We start from the raw sequence: 27,732 nt of genomic DNA on the forward strand, positions 1-27,732 counted from the left end.
GCTCTCCACTGCTGTCAATTTTAAAATCAAGATGGATGGGGTTTGTAAAATATACGCTGTAGGAGTTAATTTGGAGGGAGTTCCATGGCTGTGTTACACAGGAAGTTGGATTGCCTCCTAGCCTTGGAATCTATGAATGTCTTTGATTTCATTGCCCACCCTTATTTGTTTAATAGAGCTACATTTTAACTTACCTTTCTTTCTCTCTAAAAATATCCTTATTCTCTTTGGCTACCATTCGCTCATTCTGCTGTTTCTGTTGCCCTCAACTTTTACCCAATATCCCTAAATGACTCTATAGTCTTGTTTGCTTCTTCCCTGCTCTGCCATTTCCACTGCAGGCTTTTGTCCCCCTGAGACCTTTCCCTTTTTATATAGTTAAAAAAAAAGCAGCCTATGTCATTGAGGCAGGTTAGATGGTGTTATTACAAAAGAAATGAAGAGAAAGAAAGGCAGTCCAGGATATTTTACATCTTCCCACACTCCTGGAGCCCCCACCTGTACCCCCAGCTCCATCATCTTCAACCTTCTGCCCCAGCCTTGAGCCCCTATGATGGTGGCCAGGTCCCATGGCAATTCAATGTTGTTCTATCTAATAAAATATTTGAGAACTCTTGGAATCCCTGAAGTGCTCAGGGCCTGAAGGAAGGTTAGTGTGGTTACAGTATTTAAAGAGGGAAATATAGTAATTGTAGTCTGCACATGTTTGACCTCTAAGCTGGACTTCAGTACTCTAAAAATACCTGAAAACATATAAAATACCTAGGGTAGAAAAAAATGAAGAGGAAGCAGAGTGCAGTAAGTAACTATGAAGCACAAGTTGCTTGATTCTCTTTCATCAAATGGCTCCTTTGGACAAATCCACAGATTGGCGGGTAAGTGAAATGCAGTAGATAGATAATGAACAGAGTGTCAGCAAGTCATTCAATAGAGAGCTACTCAGAAACCTTACTGAGGTTGGAAAAATATTTGTTTTATGGGAAATCATACCACATGATGGATAAACACTTGGTTCACAGATAGGAAATATAATTATTAATACTGTCAATATTATATCTTATTGAAAGACAATGCATCAAAAGTTATTCAGCTGGTGCTATTGTTATTCAACATTTTTACTAATAATTTTTCAAAGACGTATGACAATACTGAGCAACATTTGTGGTCAAGACAGTATTAGGCGTTGTCATGAACACTGAAAATATATTAAAATTTATTAAAAATCAGCTGCATGTAGACAATTTGAGACAACAAAATGTGAAATGGGAAAAATTACTAACATTGTACAAGTGAGTAATGTAACAGACACTGAATAACCAGTTAGGGCTCATGAAACCACACAAGATACTTGTAGATTATTGTTATTGATAGTTTTCTGTGGGCAAATCAGGCACAATATTTGTATTTATTTTATCAGATCTTTGTGTGCTAAATTTTCCACACAAGTCTCATCCACTCTGGTGTTTCTTACATTCCATCATTGCATCTTTTTTGGTCTTATTTTTAAAATTTTGTTTGCATTAATGTCTTCTGGACTCTCACAGAACCGATGTCACTGTATTCCAGTTACGGTCTTCCCAAGCTACACATAGAAAACTTTCATGTGTATCTGTTCTCACTCACCTGTGTGCACAAACTTTGCTCTGCCCGATCTGAATCTCTCTTCCAGTGTTTTCTTGTAAAGGCACGGATATGGGATCCACTCCTTTATGAATCAAGAACAAACGATAATTAAGTATTTGTGCCAGATCATCCATTGTGAATAAAGTACACATTCCCTAACTATTTTGGATAGAGCAGCCACACAAATTCCCCTCACTTTTTGACAGAATTACATTCTCTGCCTGCAGGTGGCTCCAAATGATAATGCAAGAACAAAGGCTTTGGATGACCTTGGTACCCAAACCACATCAACTAAGATACAATTTCAGCTTTTAGTAACTTTATTCCCTGTGTATCTCTTACACTGAAATGTCTGCAGCAATCATGGCTGTTGTTGATAGGCTTATCATAGCTCTAACATCCCTAGTAAACCAGGATAGGAATATAGTCATTCAAATAATGAGAGAGAGAGAGAGAGAGAAGGTGGGATGAAAAACAAGTCTTTAAAAAAGGGAAACATGGCATTCAAAAATATTTCACAAACTGCTAAGCTGTGTAACAATTGGGGGCATACATAACCTTTGAATTTAAAGCTTAGCAAGAATTTAAACCAACTGTTTCTTCTACAATCTTCACCACTTTAAATACAATGGGCTGGCAGAAGGATCATGCTTTACTGATTTATGAAACAGGAAAAAAAAAGATACAATATTGCTTTCTGTTGCTTGAAAATAATAATCTTAAGTGGCAAACAAAGCATTTCATCATCAGACTGCAGTGAATCTTAATGCTCTCTCCATATACACGTCTACATTAAGCAAAAAAGATTCTGATCTCATGGACATTTACTTTAAATCAAGGTACTTTGATTTCACTGAAGTTACTCCTGATTTAGGCCAGTACAAATAAAAGGCGAATCAGACCCTCTTAATTCCATGATGTGACAAAAATGGATTTGTTTGATTATATTTTGAAAGGCAAAGAAATTTAACTCAGATTCGACATGCCCCAACTCTATTCAACATACAGGATTACAAAAGTGTAAGGATTAAGTTATTTGTTAACTTCAGTATTATCCCAGACTCAACTGACTGGGGGTATACTGCAGCACAGAACTATAAAAATTATACGATAACATAAGAACTGGCATGCTGGGTCAGACCATAGTCTGTCTTTCCGAGTATCATGATTCCTGTAGCACTGTTTCCGGAGGAGTGTACAAAACAGCAGCTACATCTACATTGCTCATTCTTGTGCAATAAGATATGCAAATAAGGCACGGCGATGACTATCGCTGCGCCTCATTTGCATACCTAATGAGTCGCCATTTTTGCGCCAGAGGCTTTTGCACAAGAAGCAGCAGTCTACACTGCTCCTTCTTGCGCAAAACCCCCCCTCTTGCACAAGAGCCATTCTGCTGCTTATTTTCAGGCAGAACTGCTCTTGTGCAAGAGGGGGTTTTTGCGGAAAAAGGAACAGTGTAGACTGCTCCTTATTGCGCAAAAGCCCTTTGTGCAAAATGGCGGCTCATTAGGTATGCAAATGAGGTGCAGCGATATTCATTGCTGCACCTCATTTGCATATCTTCTTGCTCAAGAACACGCGATGTAGCTAGCAAGTATGGAGAGATCGCTGCCACCCATTTAACACTGCAGACTTCTGGTAGTCAAAGGTTTAGGGTCACTTCAAGCATGGGGTTGCATTCTGGACTATCGTGGTTAATAGCCATTGACAGAACTACCCTTCTTGAACTCAACTTTTTTTTTTTAATCCTCTTATACTTTTGGCCACCACAACATCCTATGGCAGTAAGTACCACAGGTTTCCTGTCTGAAAAAAGTATGTTGTATTAAACTTACTGCCTACTAATTAAGACGGGAAAAAGAAAAGCTGACGATATTTGGAAAACAAAACAAATAAACAACAAATTAATTTAAGCCAATTGCAATAATCCAGGCAAAACCTGACAAATATTATTATCTTGTGAGAATAACAAACATCCTTGTATGAATACTCCATTCCCATCCTCCATGGAAAAAGTGTCATTCACTTGCAAGAAAACAAAATGAGAAAGGTTTAACTTTTTTGTTCAGTTTTACTGTAATAATTTATAACAATAATTCTTAATATAGAGCACACGTGCAAAGTTCTTCAGATGACAGTTCAGGATTTTGTGTGTTTGATTTTGCACGTCAGCCAGTATATCATATTCTGATTAAAACATATACATTTTACTGTCATATTGATGTCAATTTAACATTGTTAATTATAACTTTGTTCCATTGTAAGAAAGAGAGCTGGAAGATTGCCAGTTACTTAACTGTAAAAGCTGTCATCTCCATGGTCATTTGCTTGATAATAAATTTCACAGATGTGCTCATAGTATTAGTAATAAAGAAAAAAAATCTACTATCTTTAAAGCTATTCTTTTGAGTCGTTGGAAAAAATTAAAGTCTGCTATTTCACCAGACTGAGATATAGACTATTCATGGACATTCTCTTTTCAGCATGTGCACATAATTACCATTAATGTTACTGGCAATAACACATGAGCATCTCAGAGAGAATAAAATCCATGAAGTATAATTAGTTTCACAATTCTGCAAGTATCTCTCTACTCCAATGTTTTAAAGAGATTTTGCAACACTCGAAATTCTTGCTTCTGTGCAATGACAAACCAATTCACAACTTGCAAGGGTAATGCTGACTCTGTGAGCTGAAATGGAAAGAGATAAATTGGTCTTTCACAGCAGCATACTCTTGGCCCAATTCTGCTCTCACTTATATCAATGTAATCAGAACAGGTCCAGTGCAGTCAATGGAATTGTTCCATATTTACAACAGCACAACAGCAACCAGAATTTGGCTGCCTGCATTTAACAGAGACCAGACCAAAAGGTTTCTCTTTATTTTCATAACATGCAATAGGTTTTTTGAACTGGAAGACCTACTCATGCTGTCTTTTAAGTCAATGGGATCTAGACCCAGATATAGTAGGCTTTCACTTCCAAAGGAGCTTATATAAAATTGTATTACTGGTTCATCAAAGATAGTCTTAATATGACAAATGTTTATTATAATTTGCATATGAAAAAGCTTTGTGGTGAATATAATGAACATTAGCCAGAAAACCCGTAGCTTAGGAAACAAGGGCATAACAAAAGTTAAAAATACAATTCTTTGAAACCACAGATAAAATAAGTTCACATAACATAAAACCACCAAGCAGAAAACCAACACAACAAATTTTCCTTTTTCACCATTCCTCTCCTTGCCTAAAGCGTGGGAGAATAGATGGGGTTTGCAGTATGCTGGAAGGTTAACAGATTAAGCTATATCAGGGTATGTCTACACCACAACACTAATTCGAACTAAGCTAATTCGAATTAGTGCATCTAGACTTAAAAACTAGTTCAAATTAGCATTTTGCTAATTCGAACTAGCATGTCCACACTGAGTGGACCCTGAACCGAGGTTAAGGATGGCCGGAAGCAGTGCCGGCAGGGCATCAGATTAGGACTTAGAGCGTGGAGCTGCTGCCTCAGGCTAGCCAAGGGCTGTGCTTAAAGGGACCCGACCCCCACCCTGGACAGACAGTTCTCAGGGGTTCCCCGCTTGCAAAACAGTCCTGGCTTGGAGTGCCCACACTCGGCACATCACAGCACTCGGCCATCCGCCCAGCTGCACTTGCCGCAGGCTGCCATCCGGAGGGGGGATCACTCAAGGGGCTTCAGGAGAGCTTCTACCCTGAGGAGCCCGCAGAGCCAGCCTAATCCTCCCCATCGGAGGCTCGTACCCCATTCCTCCCTCACCTCCTTCCACTTACCCCTCTATAGCCCCCCTTCCTGATGTACAAAATAAAGGACATGTGTGTTCAAAAATAGAAACTCTCTTTATTGAACAAAACTCGGGGAGACTGGGAAAAGGAAGTGGGAGAGGGGAAGAGAGAGGCTGGGAGAGGGGAGGGCAACTAAAATGATCAGGGGTTTGGAACAGGTCCCATATGAAGAGAGGCTAAACAGACTGGGACTTTTCAGCTTAGAAAAGAAGAGACTGAGGGGGGATATGATAGAGGTCTATAAAAGCATGAGTGGTGTGGAGAGGGTGCATAAAGAAAAGTTCTTCATTAGTTCCCATAATATAAGGACTAAAGGACACCAAATGAAATGAATGGGTAGCAGGCTTCAAACTAACAACAGAAAGTTCTTCTTCACAAAGCAAATAGTCAACCCGTGGAACTCCTTGCTGCAGGAGGCTGTGAAGGCTACAACTAGAACAGAGTTTAAAGAGAAGTGAGATCAAGTCATGGAGGTTGGGTCTATGGAGTGGTATTAGCCAGGGGGTAGAAATGGTGTCCCTGGCACGAGACAAATGGCTTGGTCATTGTCTTCGGTCCATCCCCTCCAGGGTACCTAGTGTTGGCCACTGTTGACAGACAGGCTACTGGGTTAGATGGACCTTTGGTCTGACCCAGTACGGCCATTCTAAGCTCAGGGCTCAGGGTCGGGGGTCTCAGTGAACCACCTTGATTTTCATGCAAACCTGCTCCTGGGTGGCCAGGCTGGCAGCTCTCCTGCCCTAGACGGCCACTTTCCTGTGCCTAGTGCGGAGGTCGTGGATGAGGTCCACGATGTCTGCACTAGACCAGGCGGGCGCCTGCCTCTTGCGGACCTGGGCAGACTCCCGGGAGCCGCCAGCCTGGTCCCGAGAAGAGGTGGAGGGCTGGGTGGCATCGGGTGGCTGGCTCGAGCCGTGCCAGGTGCAGGGTCTGCTGGCTGGGTGCTGGCAGGCTTGCACCTGGCACAGGCACCATAGCCAGCCCGTGCCCCTCTAAGGGCTCCGGGGCCAGGAGGGGGGCAGAAGAGTTTCCCTGGTGGTGCCCAGAGTGGCCACCAGGGAAAGCTGGGGAGGGTTAGCCTCCACTAGTTCAAATTAAGTGGCTACACAGCCCTTAATTCGAACTAGTTAATTCGAACTAGGCGTTAGTCCTCGTGGAATGAGGTTTACCTAGTTCGAATTAAGCGCTCTGCTAGTTCGAATTAAGTTCGAACTAGCAGTTCGCGTGTGTAGCGCCTATCAAAGTTAATTCGAACTAACGTCTGTTAGTTCGAATTAACTTTGTAGTGTAGACATACCCTCAGAGAGCAAGTTCCAAAGTCACGTGGTGGTAGAGAATACCCAGTCAAGGGAGCGCCAACTTTAGCAGCTTTACTTACTACCGTGGTGGCAGTATAGTTCAGAGAAATAGGTGGTCTGTCAGGTGGGTGGGGGCTCCTAAAGAAGAGGTTACTTACCTCGTAACAGTAGTTCTTCGAGATGTGTTGCTCATGTCCATTCCAATCAGGTGTGTGCACTCCGTGTGCATGGATCTCGGAGCTTTTTCCCTCAGTAGTACCCATAGGGCCAGCCAAGGAGCCCCCTGGAATGGCGCCGGTATAACGGTGCATATATACCCCTGCTGGTCCCTTCACCTCCTCAGTTCCTTCTTGCCAAAGTTCTCTGACAAAGGGGAGGCGGGTGGGATTTGGAATGGACATGAGCAACACATCTCAAAGAACTACAATTACGAGGTAAATAACCTCTTCTTCTTCGTGTGCTTGCTCATATCCATTCCAATCAGGTGATTCCCAAGCCATTTTCCCTGGTGGTGGGGTTGGAGAGTAAGGACCCCTATCTCTCTATAGATTGCAGCACTGCCCTACCCACAGAAGCGTCTGCTCTGGCCTGCTTTGTGATGGCGAAGTGGTCTGAGAAGGTGTGTACGGAGGACCACGTGGCTGCCCTCCAGATGTCCAGTATAGGCACTTGAGCCACAAATGCAACAGATGTGGCCTGCGCTTGCGTGGAATGCGCTCTCAGTGGGGCGGTGTCTTCCCCAGTCCATAGTAACACTCGTTAATGCATGAGGTGATCCACGAGGATAAACACTGAGCAGACACTGGAGTTCGCGTCATTCTTTCCGCAATGGAAATAAAGAGTTGTGATGATTTCCAGAACTCCTTTGTCCTGTCTATATAAAAGGCAATGGCCCTCCTCACGTCCAGGCAATGTAATGCCTCCTCTCTAGGTGTGTTGTGTGGCTTAGGGAAGAACACTGGTAAATAAATGTCTTGGGACATATGGAAATGAGATACCACTTTAGGAAGGAAGGCTGGGTGAGGTTGAAGTCTAACCTTGTCCTTAAAAAATACTGTATAAGGGGGCTCTGAGGTAAGAGCCCATAGCTCTGACACTCTCCTGGCCGAGGTAATCGCCACCAGAAATGCCACCTTCCATGACAAATGCTTTAAAGAACAGGTAGCTAGTGGTTAAAAGTGTGGCCGCATAAGTCCCATAAGTACCACGTTAAGGTCCCAAGGGGGAATAGGGAGACGCACATGTGGTATTAGTCTGTCAATTCCCTTTATGAATCTCTTTACCATCTTATTAGTGAACACTGACCTTCCCCTCTCCCCCAGGTGGAAGGCTGTGATAGCTGCCAGATGGACTCTCAGAGAGGATGTGGCAAAGCCCTGGTGTCTGAGCTGTAGTAGATAGTCTAATATCAGAGGCATACTGGCCAAAACCGGGATGATGCCCCTTTGTTGTGTCCACAATGCGATTCTTTTCCACTTAGCTTCATGAAGAGCCCTGGTAGATGGTTTTCTACTTTCCAGTAAGACCCTTTGGACTTCCTGAGAGCAGCCTAGTTCTTTGTTGGAAAACCACTCAGGTTCCAAGCTGTAAGGTGGAGGGCCCCCAAGTTCGGATGGCATAGTATCCCCTGCCACAGATCCTGCGTGATTAGATCTGAGACTATAGGTAGTAGCACCGGTTCCACTATTGATAGTTCCCTAACAGTGGAGAACCAGTGTTGCTGCGGCCATATCGGTGCCAGCATGATAATCCTTGCCCTGAAACACCTGACCCTGACTAGAGTGTCCTGTATCAGTGGGAAGGGAGTAGGTGATTGGGCCATTGTATATGGAGAGCATCCCCTAGAGAGCCGATTCCCTGTCCACTGAGGGAGCACTATTTCCTGCACTGGGCAGTGTCTTTGGAAGCAAACAGATCCAGAAGGGGATAACCCCACTTTCGGAAAATCTCCTCCAGAATATCCCTCCTTATCATCCACTCGTGGACTTGAAAGGAACGGCTGAGTCTGTCTGCTAGATTGTTGCTGGACCCTGGAAGGTAGGTGGCCTGCAAGTAGATGTTCTTGCATATGCATATTTCCCAGAGTTTGAGGGCCTCACTGCACAGAAGAGTGAGCAGCCCTTTGTGTGTTGATATAGTACATGGCTGACGTATTGTCGGTTAACACTTCTACCACCTTGTTCTCTATATGGGGTAGAAATGCTTGACATGCTAACCTGACTGCTCTGAGCTCGACATTGATGTGCGAAGAATTCTCCCTCATTGACCATAGACCTGTGTCCTTAGGGTCCCCAAGTGGCCCCCCCACCCCAACATCTGATGCGTCTGTCACTAATTGCACAGATGGGGCCTGTTTGTTGAAAGGGACCCCTGCACATACTACTTCCTCCTGAGTCCACCAGTCTAGCGAGTGTAGTACTGATTCCAGGAGGGTAGCCACCATGTCCAGGGGGTGACACAATGGATTGTGGACGATTCTCAGCCAGCCCTTGAGTGTATGCAGTCTGAGTCTGGCATACATCACATGTGCAAGCCACCATATGTCCCAGTAGGAGCATACAATTGTGAGCAGTAGACATGGGGGACCTCTGAAGATCTGTAATCATTGAATGCATAGTCTGAAATCTGTGTATGGGAAGAGATGCTTCCCCTGTTATGGAGTTCAGGTAGGCTCCTACAAATTCTATAGCCTGCAAAGGAATCATGGTAGACTTTTCTTTGTTTAGTATGAGGCCGAGTTGGAGAAACATTTGTCTTGTTCTTGAGACGACCCCCGTATTAGCCAATCGTCCAGGTAAGGAAAAACGTGTACACCTTGGTGCCTCATAAAGGCTGCCATTGGAGCCATACACTTGGTGAATACCCTCGATGCTGTGGTTAGGCCAAATGGCAGGACTGTAAACTGAAAGCGTTCGCCGCCAACTACAAATCTGGGGAATCTTCTGTGGGCAGGGATTATCGTGATATGGAAGTAAGCATCTTTTAAGTCGAAGGCAGCAAACCAATTTCCTTTCTGGAGGGAGAGAAAGATGGAGGCTAAGGTGACCATTCTGAACTTTGTTTTCCTTATGAACGAGTTCAGGCCCCTAAGGTCTAGAATGGGACGAAGACCACCCCTTCGCTTTGTGAATGAGGAAGTATCTGGAATAAAAACCCCTTCCTTTGAAGCTGTCTGGAACAGGTTCCACCACTTCGAGGTGCAGAAGCTTTGCGACCTCCTGTTTTAGCAGGATTTCATGAGAGCGGTCCCTGAAGAGGGAACGGGAGGAGTGGATGAGGGAGAGAGGGAGGAGAAGGGGATCAAATAACCCTGTGCTATCAGGTCTATGACCCAATGGTCTGAAGTTATGGTGGCTCAGGCCTGGTAGAAGCGGGACAAATGGAAACCAAAAGGGGGTAACTGAGGTGTGAGTGGTGCACTGTCCTCAACCGTACCCTCAAAATGAGGGTTTGGGGTGCTGGCCCAGAGATGTGGTAGGCCCCTTATCTTGGACCGATATAGAACCTCTACATCTGTTATGAGGTGAGTCGTTCCGTATGTAGTTACCCCGTCTACCCCGGTCAGAGTTGAAACCCTGCTGGAACAACCTGCCTTCTGGTCTGGGGTTAAGGGGCCTCCTCAGGGCACCGGGTGTGTGGATCCCCAAAGACTTTAACGTCGCCCTCAAGTCCTTTAAACTGTGTAATTTTGAGTAAGTCTGGTCCGAGAATAACCTCCCTCCCTCACAAGGGAGGTCTTGTGGGGAGGTCTGACCCTCGGTACGGATGTCCGACACCTGTAGTCATGCACTTCTTCTCATCATAACAGCAATAGCCATTGTTCTAGCCGCCAAGCCGGCTGTATCGAGGGCTGCCTGCAAGGCAGTACGTGCAACTGTTCTGCCCTCGTCTGTCAGAGCCCTGAATTCCTGTTGGTCCTCCTGTGGCAGGCGATCTTTGAACTTGTCCATAGCCGACCATGTAATAAAAGCATATCTTCCCAACATAGCCTGCTGGTTGCAGGCCCCCTGAAGAGTAAGTCTTCCTCCCTAAGAGGTCCAGCTTCTTAGGTTCTTTGGCCTTAGGGGTAGGATCCAGGGGTCCCTGTCATTCACTTTGTCCCGCTTCATGGACAACTAAGGAACTCGGAGGGGGTTGAGAGAACAAATACTCATGCCCCTCCTGGGGAACGAAGTATCTTCTCTCCACACCCTTTTGGGTGGGAGGGATGGAGGCTGGTGTCAACCAAAGCATCTTTGTTAGCATATCCACTGTCTTGATCAGTGGCAATGCCACCTTCCCGGGGGTATTTGCCGAGAGGATGTCCACCATCGGGTTGGCCTCCTCTTGTACTTCCTCCACCTTCACCGACAAGTTTGCTGCTAGCTTCCTCAGCAGGTCTTGTTGCACCCTTGCATCCATCGATGGTAATGATGGGGCTGGATCACCTAGGGCTTCATCAGGAGAGGATGAGGAGGAGTTCCTCAGGATGGGCTTGTCCTCCATCAGCTCGTCCACCTGTGGTCCTGGCTGCGCTGGTGGGGCTACCTGTACGGGTTCAGTGTGGAGGAGTCTGGTTGCCCTGTCACCCTGCGTGACCAGGAGTCTAGAGGTAATCGTGGTCATTAATTTATCCGTCTCGGACACAGAGGCTCTATGGAGGGGTGTCGCCGATGGGGGGCTCCCTCGTCTTGACGACCCTGAGATGGATACCTCAAGGGGTGGCCCCTGGGCTTGATGGCAGGCCCATGGAGTCCAAAAGGGCAATTGTTGAGGAGGCCAACTATAATGTTGGGCAGGGTCGTCACAAACTGCCCTGTGACGTGAACAGGACCGGTTCCTCGACTTTGATCTGTATGAAGACCACACCGACCTCAGGGACTCCATGTCCGAGTCTGATGAATATTCTGAGGCTGACCACAGGGAGGCACCTTACTCTTGTTTCCTCCGATGCTGGGCCATAACCCACAGTTTCCCCCGGAGTGTTGTGACCAATGCGGGAGGTAAAAAGTTCTGTGCTGGTGCTGCATGCACTTGCGGTGTCATCTGTACACCCAGACCGTGTGGTGCCAACGAGGGCGGAACATTTGGTGTCCCCAATGCTTCCACGTTGGTGGGACCGGTGTCAAAGATGGCGTAGGTGTCGGCCAGTCTGGTAACGGTACCGGTGCTGCCATCACTGGTGCCAAAATCGGTGCCAGCAGCGACACCACGATCAGTGCCAGGATCAGTGCCAGCAGTGGTGCTGGGGTTGATGCCGGCATCGGTGCCAGCCGTGGTACTGTGGTTGGTACCTACACTGGTAAAGCTGTTCGTGCCGGGGTCGGCACGGGGGTCGGTGCAACAGCCCATAGCGGGGCCGATGCCAGGGTTGGTGCCAGAGTTGGTGCCAGGGCCTGAGCCATTGCCTGTGTATGGACCAGTGCCGTGATGGCTACCATGGACGTAGCCGGCACTGGCACTCCCGGTGCTGTAGTAACCATCGATGGGTGTCCATGCGCACAGGAGGCTGATGTAGCAGCGGTCATCTTTAGCCCCAGTACCAGTAAAGGTGTCAGGGAATGTCGTCAGTACCGCTGATTCTGGTGACCAATGTATCGTCAACCTGCTCAGTACCGGTACGGAGAAGGATGATGGCTCTGGGGTGGTTAGCGCTATCAGATCATGCGCCGCGTGAAACGTCTCTGGGGTTGATGGTCTCAGGTCCCACAGGGCTCCCTCAGCTTCACCCATTATGGGAGTATGCCCATGTCCAGACTCTGCACGTGTCTTGCTTGGAGCCTTTGTGGCCATGTGCCCCTCCTTCGAGCGCACTTTGTGGCCTGTCCTGTGGGGGAACGTCCCCTCCCCTCCTTGGGTCTCCTCTGAGAAGGAGATTGTGAATGGTGCCAAGAAGGCTTAGTCTTTCGTGGCGCTGTAGAAGCCTCCTGCACTGAGGAAGGGGCACTGCGCACTGACTGGGCCTCTTCCGGTGCCAGCGGTTGGAGAGTGGACTCCACGAGAAGCCTCTTCAACCTAGAGTCTCTCTCCCTTCTTGTCCATGGTTTAAAACTCTTACAAATATTACAGGCTTGCATGCAATGTGCCTCACCCAAGCACTTTAGGCAGGAGTCGTGCAGATCCCCACAGGGCATAGATTTCAAACACGACAAACAAGGCTTGAATCCGTGTGGCCCTGGCAGCCCCTCCCCAACGGGGTAGAGGCGAAGAAGAGGAACAAAGTCCTCTTATCACTAGCTATTTACACTCTAACTACTATACTTAAGAACAATTTACAAACTAACTAGGTGCTAACTACTCTACTGAAGAAACAATACAAGCTAAGGGAAGACTAAAGGTCTAACATGCTCCTGCTGCCGCAGGGGCGATAAAAAGGAACTGAGGGGGTGGAGGGGCCATCAGGGGTATATATGTGCAGTTATACACTGAGGGGGTGGAGGTGCCACTCCAGGGGGCTCCCTGGCTGGCCCTATGGGTACTGCTGAGGGAAAAAACTCTGAGATCCGTGCACGCAGCACACACACACCTGATTGGAATAGACATGAGCAAGCACTCAAAGAAGAACCATTGGTTCCCAACCTGTGATCCATGGACCCCTGGGGATCTGCAATGGAACTGTAGGGGATCTGTGGAAAGTTTAGGAAAAGAAAAGTAGGGATCGGGCCCATCGAGGGAGTGGGACTTTCCGCCAGGCAATTCTCGCCTAGGGCTCACCATTCACAACCAGCTGCACGCATGCAGCCTTCCGCCCTCAGCTGGGATCTTGATAACCCAGGAGGCACCATCAGTCATCCCGTTGTCAACTGCGCTGCCATTGACACTACAGACCTCTTCCTTCCCTCCAGTCTCGTGGTGGGCCAGATCCTTACTTTTCCTTTTCTTTTTTTTCCCCTCCCGCTGGGCTCTGTGCCTGGCCAACGGCAGAGTGCTGAGGCAGGAGCTGCCTTGGGCCATGAGAGCCCCTTCGTCGTATCCTCCATGGATGGGCAGGGGATGAAGAGGACGGGAGCTGAGGAAGCAGCGCAGCCAAGGAACATGCTGGCCGCTGCTTCCCACCGTTCCCCTTGGGAGGGCCGTAAACCACTCAGGACTTCTTAAGTCTAAACCAATACCTTCAGCTCTTTTCAGTGAAGGATCAATGCAATTGATGGAGTATCATACTCCACTGGCTGTTGAACAGCTCTAGTTTCTTGAGAACTGCAGTAATCTAATCTTACAATGACAAAGGTAGTGATAAACAAGATGGGTGAGATTGTATCTTTTACTGGACCAACTTCTGTTGGTGAGATAGAGGAGCTTTCGAGCTTACACAGAGATTTTTTGTTTAAGAAAAAGGCCATTGTGGCCATTGCTGTTTCCTGACCATGTAATAACAAATGGATTGGAAAGTGACAGTGCAAATGACCCTTCAAAGGGACATATACACACCCTCACTTTATTTTGTGGTTACTTCCCCCAATGCATCAATATAAGATTGTTCTTATCCAGATTAAGCCTGAACCAATTAGTCATTAACAGTGCCCCCAAACTCAGGCACACACTGGGTTAAAGCCTCTGCCAGGACTTTCTGAGTTAGCTAAGAAAGACACAGAGAAGTGTGTCATCAGCCTACTGAAGCCACTGCAACCCCTGTCTCCATTATCTGAAAGGCTCCATCTCCATGTACAAGCTTAAGAGTAGCACAGTTGTACCAGCACAACTGTGACTCTGTAAATAGTAGCCACATCATGGCAATGCGAGCGAGCTAACTTGTCAACATAATAAAGCCAGCTCAATGAGCAGTGGTAACTATGTCAGTGGGAGAGTGTCTCCCACCAGTGTAGTGCTGTGCATAGGCATGTTTATGCCGGCAAAACTTCCATTGCCCAGGTTTTGGTTTTTTCCACACCTAATTTTTACCAAAATAAATGCTGGTGTAGACACAGCCAACAAGCGAGTAGCAAGATAATAAGCTTTGCTCATGGTATTAAACTGAGAGGGGATGAAGTGTACTAACAAAGGGTTCTGAAGGTTAAACCAGCATCCCGAGGGAGGAATCCCTTGTTGCATTTCTGTGAGGAAAGAGAAAAAAATCCCTGAATTATGACAATGGGAGACAAACTTAAAGGAGCTAACTTGTTTAGGTCTAGCAGCTCAAATATGAGCACATACATTATTAATAGACACACAGTCTGAGCAAATGTTAGACCCCAGGGAGAAGGTAAACACTGTTCAGCTATATGCAAACAAGGTATTAATAATGAGCTCTGAAAACTACATGCCTGCTGTTTAGTTCAATGTTAATAGTTTTGTCTGTGACAGAAACAATATATCCCCTCTTTTAGGAGAGAATTTTCCAGAACCCCAGCACTCTTCAAATACGATGCTTTTGTGCATTCATTGATTGTGTACTCAGCAAAGTAGCCAGAATTAAATGTTTTTCTTTATTTGAAAGGATACTGTAATCAGGTAAAAATGTCATGTCATCACCTCAGTGTTACCAAACCCCACTCGCGATCTACACAGCAAGCAGTAAATCCTGTCCCCATTGCACAGCCCAAGTAACCCAGCTGCATGCTGACGAGATTGTGGTTAGACTGTGGAGTGGCCAGTTGTGCTTCAGGGTCACTTGAGGCTGGTGTAACTGTCTCCATGATGTGCACAAGCAGAATGGCCAGTGGACTTGCTTTAATTGTGAATTTCACCAGCTTTGTCCATCCCTGCCCTTGCACTAACTCCATAGGGTTAACTTGGTCCATCCCTGCCCTTGCACTAACTCCATAGGGTTAACTTGCACATAGGGATACACTGTAGAGCTCTCCCTCCCCCATGCATAACCCGGATCTATCCTTTCTACTGCTTCCTGAAACTTCTGTGTCCATACTTGGAAGGTTAAGGTTTGTCCCTCATACGTTAGAAATTCATGACATTCCATACTTCTCTTTTTTATGATTCAGTACTAATAAGTGAGAATAAAGGATGCTGATTACTAACCTTCTGCTTTGATGACCATAATTTTTTGCTCCAGGTCAATTAAGGGGTGTACAAGACACAGTCTAGGTTCCTGCTTCTGACTGATGCAAACTCCATTCTGATTCACAACCATCCAGTTTCGGTCATAGAGCAATCCTTGGTTTCCTACAGGCCACTCCGAAACCTGACATAGCAAAAGGAAAAAACAAACAATGGGAAAGAACACTCTACATTAATTATTTAATACAGATCTTTAGCGGCAGTGAAAGGAACTGCACACACACACAAAAAAAAGGAAAACTCATGTATACATCAATGTCAGCCTTGTTAACAGCTTTAATTATCAAATAAAAAATAAAGATCTCTGCAACAAGGTGCCAGATCTAAACTGAGCTTTATTACTCTTGTTTGTTACACATCACCATATTTTTAGTCACCATAATCAACAAATCAGGCAGTGAGAAGATAGTGAATATTATTTGTGAAATTTAGTGGAAAATGTTCTCCTTTCCATTGGCTGTTATAGGGTTCTCACAGCTTCACTTTTCACTTCCAAACACAGGACATATTTTTTAAAGCCTCTGAATGTAAAAATGGGGGGGTTTAAAGAAAAAAAAATGAAATTCAAAATTTTAAAATATTTAAGATTTTTTATTCATAGAAAACCCTGGGTTTTAATGTGAAACTGGAATTACTTTACAAAATTAAAGTAAAATCTCAGTCTGAGGTATTCAGATTAATTGAGAATGCAGTAATTTTCACAGTTCTACTTACACCAAATGGATGCATTTTATCCTGCTATTTGTCCTTGCATGATTCTGTAATATTTTTATGTCCATTACCCTATTCCACCATACTGTCTTCAATTTTATACACATTTTTCCAGCAAAAAGAACATCTGCTACTGATGCTGTACAGATGGGTAATTTTTAAATCCAAAGAGAACAATGTTAGTATTGCCTTTAGGTGATATTAACAACCTCTTTACCCTTCAGAATGGTAAAATATTAAAGATCACTATTCCAATAGAAAGCTGGACTTTTAAATATATTGCCTCCAGTTTTCAGTAAAATATTTAAAGAGTTAATTATCACTAAGCTTTTATGTATTTTAATGTATGTTAGTTGAGATGCTCCCTGTACTGGCACCTGAGTAGTACAATGATTATTAGCAAGCTAACTGGCAAGATACCTCTACAAGTAATACCTTAGACCAAATACTGCTCTCAGATACATGCATACATTTCTTATTGTGCATCTACTGGAAGGTAAAATTCAGCCTCAAGTGACTGATGATGTCAGGGTATTTTAAATAGATTAAAAAAAGATTATGTTTCAGATAGAACATCATTAGCATTTCCACAGCTGCAATTTACTTTGTTTGTTGTAGGTTCAGAATGATGACAGGAACCTCCATGCTCCAACTTTGAGATGGGGCACCTCAGAGAGCATACCTACAACCCACTTCTCCCTCTTCCCCATGATATTTGCCATTATTGCTTGGCTAACACCCAAATGTGCCCAGTAATGCATCCATTCTAGCCACTTATGTCAATATTTAATACTTCCACCTCTTGGGCAGAACATAGGAAATGGTATAGCTAATTTTCACCATGTGATGTCTGGAGATATGCTCAAATGAATATGAAATGCCTCCATTCATCTATGTATGTTGGCCCGAAACTCAGGAGGATCAGAGCTTGACTGTCATTGCAAAAAGGGCAGGAGACCAGCACAAAGACCAAATTCTTTCCATTTCCTACACTCACTAATCTTCTCCACCAATCATGAGCCAGACCACTGCATAATAAAGTCAGTTCAGGTTAATGGTCCATGGATTAAGCTACCTACACTTTTAATTAAAAAGTATTCTACTGTGCAAATCAAACAAAATTTAGTGAGAAAAGTAATCAGAGTACAGTGCTTAGTGATGTAACAGTTAAGATTTTCCATCAGAAGCCTGTGTTTTTATCCTTCTAGAGCATAAGAACGGCCATGTTGGGTCAGACCAAATGTCCATCTAGCCCAGTATCCTGTCTTCCGACAGTGGCTAATATCAGGTGTCCCAGATGGAATGAACAGAACAGGTAATCATCAAGTGTTCCATCTCCTGTCATCCAGTCTCAGCTTCTGGCAGAAAAAGATTAAGGATACCATCACTACCTATCCTGACTAATAGCCATTGATGGACCTCCATTAACTTATCTAGCTCTTCTTTTAACCCTTTTATAGTCTTGGCCTTCAAAGCATCCACTGGCAAGGAGTTCCACAGGTTCACTGTGGGTTGTGTGAAAAAAAAGTTCCTTTTGTTTGTTTTAAACTTGTTGCCTATTCATTTCATGTGGTGTCCCCGTGTTCTTCTGTTATGGAAGAAGTAAATAACTCTTCCTTATTTACTTTCTCCACTCCAGTCATGATCTTACCACCCCCCATAGTCATCTCTTTTCCAAGCTAAAAATTTCTAATCTTATTATTTTCTCCGCATATAGCAACCATTCCATACCTTCTAACTATTTTTGTTGCTCTTTTCTGAACTTTTTTCAATGGCAATATTGAGATGGAGCGATCACATCTGTTTGCATTGTTCAATATGTGAGCATACCACAGATTTATACTCAGGCAATTTGATATTTTCTGTCTTATTATCTATCCCTTTCTTAATGATTCCCAACATTCTGTTTGCTTTTCTGACTACTGCTGCACATTGAGTGGATGTTTTCAGAGAACTATCTCAAATGACACCAAGATCTTTCTCTTGAAGTTAGACCCCATATTTTGCATGTATATTTGGGATTATGTTTTTCAATGTGCATTACTTTGCATTCTTCAACACAGAATTTTATTGGCCATATTTTTTTCCCAGTCACTCAGATTTTGTAAATCTTCACTGTCTGGCTGGGATTTTAACAGTTAGTTCCAGATTCAATTTTCATCTTGTGCACCTTCATTTTTTTGTGGCAGTAGTAAACAGACAATAGAGTGGGTTTAACTTTTAATATATTTTCAGACCATATTAAGGGAACTGATTGAACAGGTTTTAAATTATACAAATGTAAGAAAATTTTGTGTTTATAACACCAATAATCACAAAAGTTTGTGTTTATAACACCAATATGTGTGCTTGCGAACAGGAGCAGCAAACAGGGAGTTTTGAGAGGGAGTTCAGAGGGGAAGGTTAGAGGGCACTAGTTTCTTCTAACCTTCTTTAAACATAACTTTTATAATAATCTATATTCCAGACATTTAATAAGAAGCCCAGTTTATAATTAAACATATTCATAAGAAAAATGGAGACAGAAGCCCAGCAGCAGAGTGGGGGCTATCCTGTTTATTGTGTCAAGTATAACATGTATGATTACCTGCCCTGTGGGTGGGTGGCGTATGTGTGCACCTGTTGCAAGGAGCTCCTGACCCTCAGAGACTGAGTTCGAGCTTTGGAGGCCAGGGTGGCTGAACTGGAGGAGCTAAGGGAGGTAGAGAGCTATGTTGATGAGACTTTCCGGGACACTGTAGTACTGTCCCATCTCCAGTCTGAGAGCCCCAGTGCTCTTAAGGAGGATGAAAGTCTCAAGGGAACAGAGCATTCAATGGGAGCAGAGGGAAACCATCCCATAGTTGGGACCCTCATTCCAAAGGATGTTGCAGTATCCTCTCGCTCTGAGGATACCTCTGAGGGGGAGGGAACACCAGTTGTTAGGAAGAGGCAGGTGTTAGTAGTGGGTGATTTGATCATTAGAAACATAGATAGTTGGGTTTGTGATGACCAGGAGAACCATATGGTCACTTGCCTGCCTGGTGTGAAGGTTGCGGATCTCTCGAGGCATCTAGATAGACTTATGTGTAGTGCTGGGGAGGAGCCGGTGGTCGTGGTACATGTAGGTACCAATGACGTAGGGAAGGGTAGGAGAGATGTCCTGGAGGCCAAATTTAGATTGCTAAGAAAGAGACTGAAATCCAGGACCTCTATTGTGGCATTTTTGGAAATGCTTCCAGTTCCACGTGTAGGGCCAAGTAGGCAGGCTGAAGCTTCAGAGTTTCAATGCGTGGATGAGACGATGGTGTAGGCAAGAGGTGTTTAGATCTATTAGGAACTAGGGACACTTTTGGGAGAGGGGGAGCCTAAACAGGAAGGATGGGCTCCACCTAAACCAGGGTGGAACCAGACTGCTGGCACTAAACATTAAAAAGGCTGTAGAGCAGCTTTTAAACTAAGAGATGGGGGAAAGCCAATTGGTGCAGAGAAGCACATAAATCAGATGGAGACTTCTCTTAGAGGAGAATCCATTGATAGAGATTCTCTAAGCTGTAGTCAGAAAGAGAGGAGGGGAGAGGAAAAACCATGGGCCAGAGCAGACAAACAACCACATATAAAGGAATCCAATGCATCAGGGAAGGGCAGACAAATAAGCAGTGGCAAATTTTTAAACTGCTTCTACACAAATGCTAGGAGTCTGACTAATAAGATGGGTGAACTAGAGTACCTCGTATTAAATGAAGAGATTGACATAATAGGCATCACTAAAACCTGGTGGAATGAGGAAAATCTGTGGGACACAATCATACCGGGATATAAAATATATCGAAAGGATAGAGTAGGCCGGGTGGATGGTGGAGTGGCACTGTATGTGAAAGATAATGTAGAATCAAATGAAATAAAAATATTAAGTGAATCAACATGTTCAATAGAATCGCGATGGATAGTAATTCCATGCTCCAATAATAAGAAATTAGCAGTAGGGATATATTACCGACCACCTGACCAGGACAGCAATATTGACATTGAAATGCTGAGGGAGATTAGAGAGGCTACCAAAATAAAGAACTCTATAATAATGGGGGATTTTAATTACCCCCATATTGACTGGATACATGTCACCTCAGGAAGAGAAGCAGAGATAAAATTTCTCAATGGCTTAAATGACTGCTTCTTGGAGCAGCTGGTACAGGAACCCACAAGGGGAGAGGCAATTCTTGATTTAGTCCTTAGTGGAACACAGGATCAGGTCCAGGAGATAACCATTACAGGACCGCTTGGGAATAGTGACCATAATATAATAACATTTAACATTCCTGTGGTGGGAAGAACACCTCAGTAGTCCAGCACTCTGGCATTTAATTTCAAAAAGGGGAATTACACAAAAATGAGGAGGTTAGTTAAACAGAAATTGAAAGGAACAGTGATTAGAGCCAAATCCCTGCAAGCTGCATGGAAACTTAGAGGCACAACTTAAATGTATACCCCAAATTAAAAAACATAGCAAGAGACCTAAAAGAGTCACCGTGGCTTAACCACAGTGTAAAAGAAGCAGTGAGGGACAAAAAGGTATCTTTTAAGAAGTGGAAGTCCAATCCTAGTGAGATAAATAGAAAGGAACATAAACACTGTCAAATCAAGTGTAATAATGTAATAAGAAAAGCTAAAAAAGATTTTGAGGAACAGCTAAGCCAAAAACTCAAAAAGAAATAGCAACATTTTTTTTAAGTACGTTAGAAGCAGGAAGCCTGCTAAAAAAACAGTGGGTCCCCTAGACGATCGAGATATAAAAGGAGCAATCAAGGACGATAAAGCCATTGCATAGAAACTAAATGATTTCTTTGCTTCAGTCTTCACGGCTGAGGACGTTAGGGAGATTCCTAAATCTGCACCGTCCTTTGTGGGTGATGAATCTGAGGAGCTGTCCTGGATTGAAGTGTCATTAGAGGAGGTTTTAGAACAAATAGAAAACAAATCACCGGGATCGGATGGCATTCATCCAAGGGTTCTAAAAGAACTCAAATGGGAAATTGCTGAACTATTATCTGTGGTTTGTAACCTATCCTTTAAATCGGCTTCCGTACCTAATGACTGGAAGGTAGCTAACGTGACACCAATATTTTAAAAGGGCTCTAGAGCTGATCCTGGCAATTACAGACCGTTAAGTCTAACTTCAGTACCAGGCAAATTACTCGAAACAATAGTAAAGAATAAAATTGTGAATCATGTAGAAGAACATAATTTGTTGGACAAAAGTCAACATGGTTTCTGTAAAGGGAAATCATGTCTTACTAATCTATTAGAGTTCTTTGAAGGGGTTAACAAACATGCAGACAAGGGGGATCTAGTAGATATAGTATACTTAGATTTTCAGAAAGCCTTTGACAAGGTCTTTCACCAAAGGATCTTGTGTAAATTACATTGTCATGGGATAAGAGGGAAGGTCCTTTCATGGACTGAGAACTGGTTAAAAAACAGGAAAGAAAGGGTAGGAATAAATGGTACATTTTCAGAATGGAGAGGGGTAACTAGTGATGTCCCCCAAGGGTTAGTCTTGGGACCAATCCTGTTCAACTTATTCATAAATGATCTGTAGAAAAGGGTAAACAGTGAGGTAGAAAAGTTTGTGGATAATACTAAACTCTTTAGGATAGTTAAGACAGAAGCAGACTTTGAAGAACTTCAAAAAGATCTCACCAAACTGAGTGATTGGGCAACAAAATGGCAAATGAAATTTAATGTGGATAAGTGTAAAGTAATGCACGTTGGAAAAAATACCCCCAACTATACGTACAGTATGATGGGGCTAATTTGGCTACAACAAATCAGGAAAGAGATCTTGGAGTTATCGTGGATAGTTCTCTGAAAACTTCCACATAGTGTGCAGCGGTGGTCAAAAAGGCAAATAGGATGTTAGGAATTATTAAGAAAGGGATAGAAAATAAGACACAGAATATCTTACTGCCCCTGTATAAAACTATGGTATACCCACATCTTGAATACTGTGCACAGATGTGATCTCCTCACCTCAAAAAAGATATTTTGGCCTTAGAAAGGATTCAGAAAAGGGCGACTAAAATTATTAGGGGTTTGGAACAGGTCCCATATGAAGAGAGGATAAAGCGACTGGAACTTTTCAGTTTAGTTAAGAGGAGACTGAGGGGGGATATGATAGAGGTATATAAAATCATGAGTGGTGTAGAGAGGGTGAATACAGAAAAGTTATTTATTAGTTCCCATAATATAAGAACTAGAGGACACCAAATGAAGTTAATAGGTAGCAGGTTTAAAACTAATAAGTGAATGCTCTTCTTCACACAGCGCATAGCCTGTGGAACTCCTTGCCAGAGGAGGCTGTGAAGGCTAGGACTATAATAGAATTTAAAGAGAAGCTAGATAATTTCATGGAGGTCAGGTCCATAAAAGGCTACTAGCCAGGGGATAGAAATGGTGTTCCTGGCCTTTGTTTGTCAGAGGCTGGAGAGGGATGGCAGGAGACAAATCACTTGATCATTGTCTTCGGTCCACCCCATCTGGGGCACCTGGTGCTGGCCACTGTCGGCAGGCAGGCTACTGGGCTAGATGGACGTTTGGTTTGACCCAGTACGGCCATTCTTATGTTCTTATGTTATGTTGTTGTCTATTAATAACTAAAAGTCTGTGTTGTATTTTAAATGAAGAGCTATTTATATAATCTTGTGTAAGACCACGTCAAGTTTATAGTTTATAATCTTTGGTAAGAATAATAAACCTATTAAAGTTTAAAGTCTTAACCTTTTTCATTAAGCATGGTGCATTATGTAATACTACTACATTAATGGACATGAAATGTTCAAGTTTAAAAATGAATACTTTAAACAGTCTTGTGTATCTTGAAAGACGGTGGGGGAGAAAATTTCTTCTGTGAGGCCTACATGGTTTCTCACCCCCTCTTTCCTAACCCCCACCCCAACCCCAAAGGAAATGGAAGTAGAGCTTTCCATCATCCCAAAATGCATTAAATCTCCTAGTGCATCTGGGTCCTCCACTTTCTGTGCATTTAGCAACACATGTACGGAGCTGGACTGAGCAGCAGATAATACTCCTTGTCAAAGGCATTTTGTAAGGTATGGAACAGGGACTAACTATCCCCCTGTTAGTTACAGATCCCCAATCTAATTTTCATCCCCTGCACCCACGTTTTCACTTGGCATCAAATGACTTATGTGCTAGGGCAGCTAGACACAGGAGGAGTGAAGTTTGATCTGAAGAAGTGATTGTGCCTACAAAAACTCATGATACTACTTTTTTTTTTTTTGGCTCGAAGGTGCTGCGGGACCATTCATTGTTTTTTAAGTTACAGACTAACACGGCTACCCCTTTGAGACTTTAGTTAGTGGGTTACTAACACAGCTACCCCTCTTAGAATTAGCAGACTTGTCATTAGAGAAGAGCTGAAATAGTGATTTTGAATTTGCTATACTTGCTCCATCTTACAGCTCTACTCCTAGACATTGAAAAGAGGCCAAGTAATACATATATTCAGCAAATGTATCTTTTGATGGCCCAGTATTGCACCTAGTGAATTCAATGGAAGTTTTAGCCTAAGTACAAACAATTTAATAGAATTTTGTTCTGTACATGCTCAGTCTGGCATTTCTAAATATTCTTTTGTTTCTTTCTTTTTTGAAATCTAACAAAACGTGTACTTCTCATTCTGATCTATTTACTAACTGCACAATTTCAATCTTACAATGCAGACTTTGCATCTCATGCTTGAAATAACAAACCTGATCTCCTGCATGCAGACAAAAGGTAAGAAAGCACTCATTGCAGTACAGGCAGTCCCCGACTTACGCGGATCCGACTTATGTCGGATCCGCACTTACGAACGGGGCTTTCTCGCCCCGGAAGTCGGGGCGAGAAAGCCCCGTTCGTAAGCTGCTCCGGTGCCCCTGGTCTGCTGGAGACCGTCTCCAGCAGACCAGGGGCACCGGGCGGGTTCCCGCGCTTCTGAGGCTTTGCCAGAGCAAAGCCTCAGAGGCGCGGGGAACCGCCGCGGCTGCCGCTTCAATCTGGGTGCCTGTGGTCCCCAGCAGACCACAGGCACCCAGATTGAAGCCGCAGCCGCGGCGGGGTCCCTCCCTCTGAGGCTTTGCCAGAGCAAAGACTCAGAGGCTCTGCTCCCCGTGTCCCTGGTCTGCTGGGGAGGGGGGGGGGCGCAGCTAGTGTGCTCCCCCCCCTCCCCCAGCAGACCAGGCTTTTGTTTTGGACTCTGGGGCAGAGCAGCTGGGGCGCTGCCGATTGGTCCTGCAGCGCCCGCTCTGGGCACTACTGGACCAACCCGGCAGCACCCCAGCTGCTCTGCCCCAGGTCCTGATTCAGCCGCTGCTGGTCAGTTTCAGCAGCGGCTGAATCAGGACCCTGGGGCAGAGCAGATGGGGTGCTGCTAGGTTGGTCCAGTAGCACCCAGGAGTGGCGCTACTGGAGCAACCCAGCAGCACCCCTGCTGCTCTGCCCCAGGCGTCCCCAAGTCAGCTTCTGCTGAAACTGACCAGCGCTGACTACAGGAAGCCCCAGGCAGAGTTGCTCTGCCCCGGGCTTCCTGGAATCAGCTGCTGATCAGTTTCAGCAGCAGCTGACTTGGGGACGCCTGGGGTTCTTAAGTTGATTCTGTATGTAAGTCAGAACTGGCGGTCAGTTTCAGCAGTGTCTGAATCTGGACGCCAGTTCCGACTTACATACAGATTCAACTTAAGAACAAACCTACAGTCCCTATCTTGTACGTAACCCGGGGACTGCCTGTATTATATTTAGGTACTTAACAGTTTAGAAAATGTTCTACCACCATCAAAAAATGAAATCCATATTGTAAGTGTTAAAACAGCTTTTGTAATCCCTGATAACTAAAAAATGACCAAAAGGATTTTACTTTTAAAAACTGGAATTGAACTGAAAAATTTCAAGAAACAAAATCTTCTAACCAGTACAGCAGAAGCACAGAAAATTTCAATCAAAAGGACAAATGTTTCAGAAAGTTATGAGTTTGTGAGGACCAGAAACATAAACTGAAACAGTCCTTTCTACTAGGATTTCTAAATCAGGAAACTGGCGAAATCTGTGTATTTGTTGACTCTTCTGACCAGAGTCAGGTGCAGAATTACTGAATTTCAGTGACAGCCTGAAAGGCCATATTTAATTTTCAGTATTTCATTCCCCATCTCCCTTCCTTTTGGGGAAGGTAATTCTAGAATGTTTCACATCAAACACCAATGAGTCTGGGCTTTTCACCCTTCAAAATAATGAAGGCTGAAATTGCAGTAGTGACACACCCATGACTGGCCATACCAGCAGACTTCAGGCTCACAAAGCTTAGGTTAAGTGGCTGTTTAATTGAGATACAGACATTTGGGCTCAAGTTGCAGCCCAGGCTCCAGGACATCACAAGGCAAGATGGTAACAATCTGAGCACAGACACCTAAACCACAATTAAATAAACAGTCCCTTAGCCTGAGTTAGCTTGTAGTGGCCAGTGACAGATGCCTAACTGCTGTGAAGACATATCCTTACAGTCACTGGGAGTGTGACTGATTCTGCAATTACCTCCATTTCCATGCTATCTGCTCCATCTTGCAATCCTAATCCTAGACACTGATAGGAGGCCAAACACAAGCAGTGGCTGTATTTAGAAGTGAGTTAATTGATTTCCATGAAATATTGACAGCCAAATAAATCTCATCTGGTTTGAAAATGATCATGCCAACATAAACAATAGCTTTTAATTTTTACCTTCAACTGTACTAGTAATAAAATCAGGACAATTAGCCTTTAGCTCTTTAAAAATGGTGAGCTGGGAGTTGTCACTTTTACTGCTTTTCCAAGCAGAAAATTTGATTGAGTGTTTTTTTCAGTGGGCAGCCCTAAATATCAAGTGGTGAGTGACAAGTATAGTTTTGTCTTTGAAGAGCTTTGGAGAGAGAACTCTGAAGGAAGCTAAGTGGGAATAAGGAAGATAACAAAAGAAAAGAATCCTTCCTGACATGCTTACCTTCTTCCAGTCCCTCATCTCTTCCTGCTTCTCTAACATCTCCTGGCTGTCTCATCAACTTAAAATTAACAAAACCAAAAGTGAACACCTAGTTTTTGCAGTCAAACCAGGATGTCTTCTCCAACACTTGACCTTCTCCTTCAGACCTGCTTTCACACTATTCCTTAGGCATAAAACACCCTTCCTGAACTGATTTGTCAGGCCCCTTTACTCTCTTTCTATAAATTTCTCCTCAGGCCCCAGTTTTGCTCTGACACATAGCAGGAATTGACCAATTAATGCTGGCCAATTTGAGAAACCTAACGACCAGATTTCATGGTCCATGATAGATTTTGCATTGCTGTGAAATTGGTAGGACTCGAATCATGCCTTTGCCTGGATATACAGCATCCAAATCCTTTACCAGAGACGTACTGTGGCACAAATCTCCTGACAGCAGTTCATGGCTTGAAACTATGATTTAACCCTATGCGTGCCTACATGGCGTATAGATGTCTTTTGCAACAGCAAAAGATTTTGTCAGGAGTGAGCTTTTATAGTACAAATTAAAAACTGCAGCAGTTGAACTAAAGTTAAAACATTCTTTTATAAAATGCAGGGTATTCTTGGCTTTTGTAGACAGCTAATTAAAGTTTGTTTTTATATTTTCCCAGGCTATGCCTCTGAATTAAGGCCAGTGTTCATCATATGAAAAACCAAGACATTTTATATGGTTATATAAAAATTGACTTGCATGGTCATACTTCATTATATTTTGCTTTAAGCTCCCTCATATTTTAAAAATTATGATTATGGTATCATTTGAGAAGCTAGATTTTAAACACAGGTGATTTTTCACCAAGTTTGACCTCAATTTTCACTCAGATGTGAGATAGTGACCCACATTGGTAAGTTTTCATAAGAAAAGTTATACCATTATTGACATTCATTAAATTACTCCACAGCACAGTGCGAAGCAAAGTCAGAGTCTAGGTCAATGTGCAGCGCATACACCTATTTCATCATGCATTATTTTTTTTAAAAGTCACAGCTAAGGTGACCATATTATTAACTTGGCAAAAAAGCAATTAAAATCTTCAAAGAGTGAACTTTCAAATAGGGCCGCAATACTTAAATGTCATATTTCTGTTGCAAATGTATTTTTAATGATAACATTTCTTTGTAATGGAAATCAGCCTCCTCTCAATTATAACATGTTAATCAAGTTATTTCTCAATTGCTGAACACCCATCAATGCTTGCAGTGCATCACGTGTCAGTTAGTATAAGCATGCTAATTATCTG

At 43.8% G+C, this 27,732-nt stretch overlaps 1 protein-coding gene and 1 pseudogene across 2 annotated transcripts in view; both read right to left on the reverse strand.

Moving 5' to 3' along the window:
• Positions 1-27,732, reverse strand: part of MOCOS (molybdenum cofactor sulfurase) — a 353,074-nt gene that overhangs the window by 38,329 nt on the left and 287,013 nt on the right. For both annotated transcript variants that reach the window (XM_089776481.1, XM_075921610.2), the window contains 2 exons: positions 15,691-15,853; positions 1,624-1,705 (listed from right to left, as the gene is read on the reverse strand). In XM_089776481.1, coding sequence (XP_089632607.1) covers positions 1,624-1,705; positions 15,691-15,853 — 245 coding nt within the window. The remainder of the gene's footprint in view (positions 1-1,623; positions 1,706-15,690; positions 15,854-27,732) is intronic.
• On the reverse strand, positions 3,176-15,684 carry LOC149525352 (uncharacterized; annotated as a pseudogene).

The sequence above is a fragment of the Pelodiscus sinensis genome, chromosome 2, assembly GCF_052426305.1.
Source record: "Pelodiscus sinensis isolate ZL-2025 chromosome 2, ASM5242630v1, whole genome shotgun sequence".
Lineage (NCBI taxonomy): Eukaryota > Metazoa > Chordata > Testudines > Trionychidae > Pelodiscus > Pelodiscus sinensis.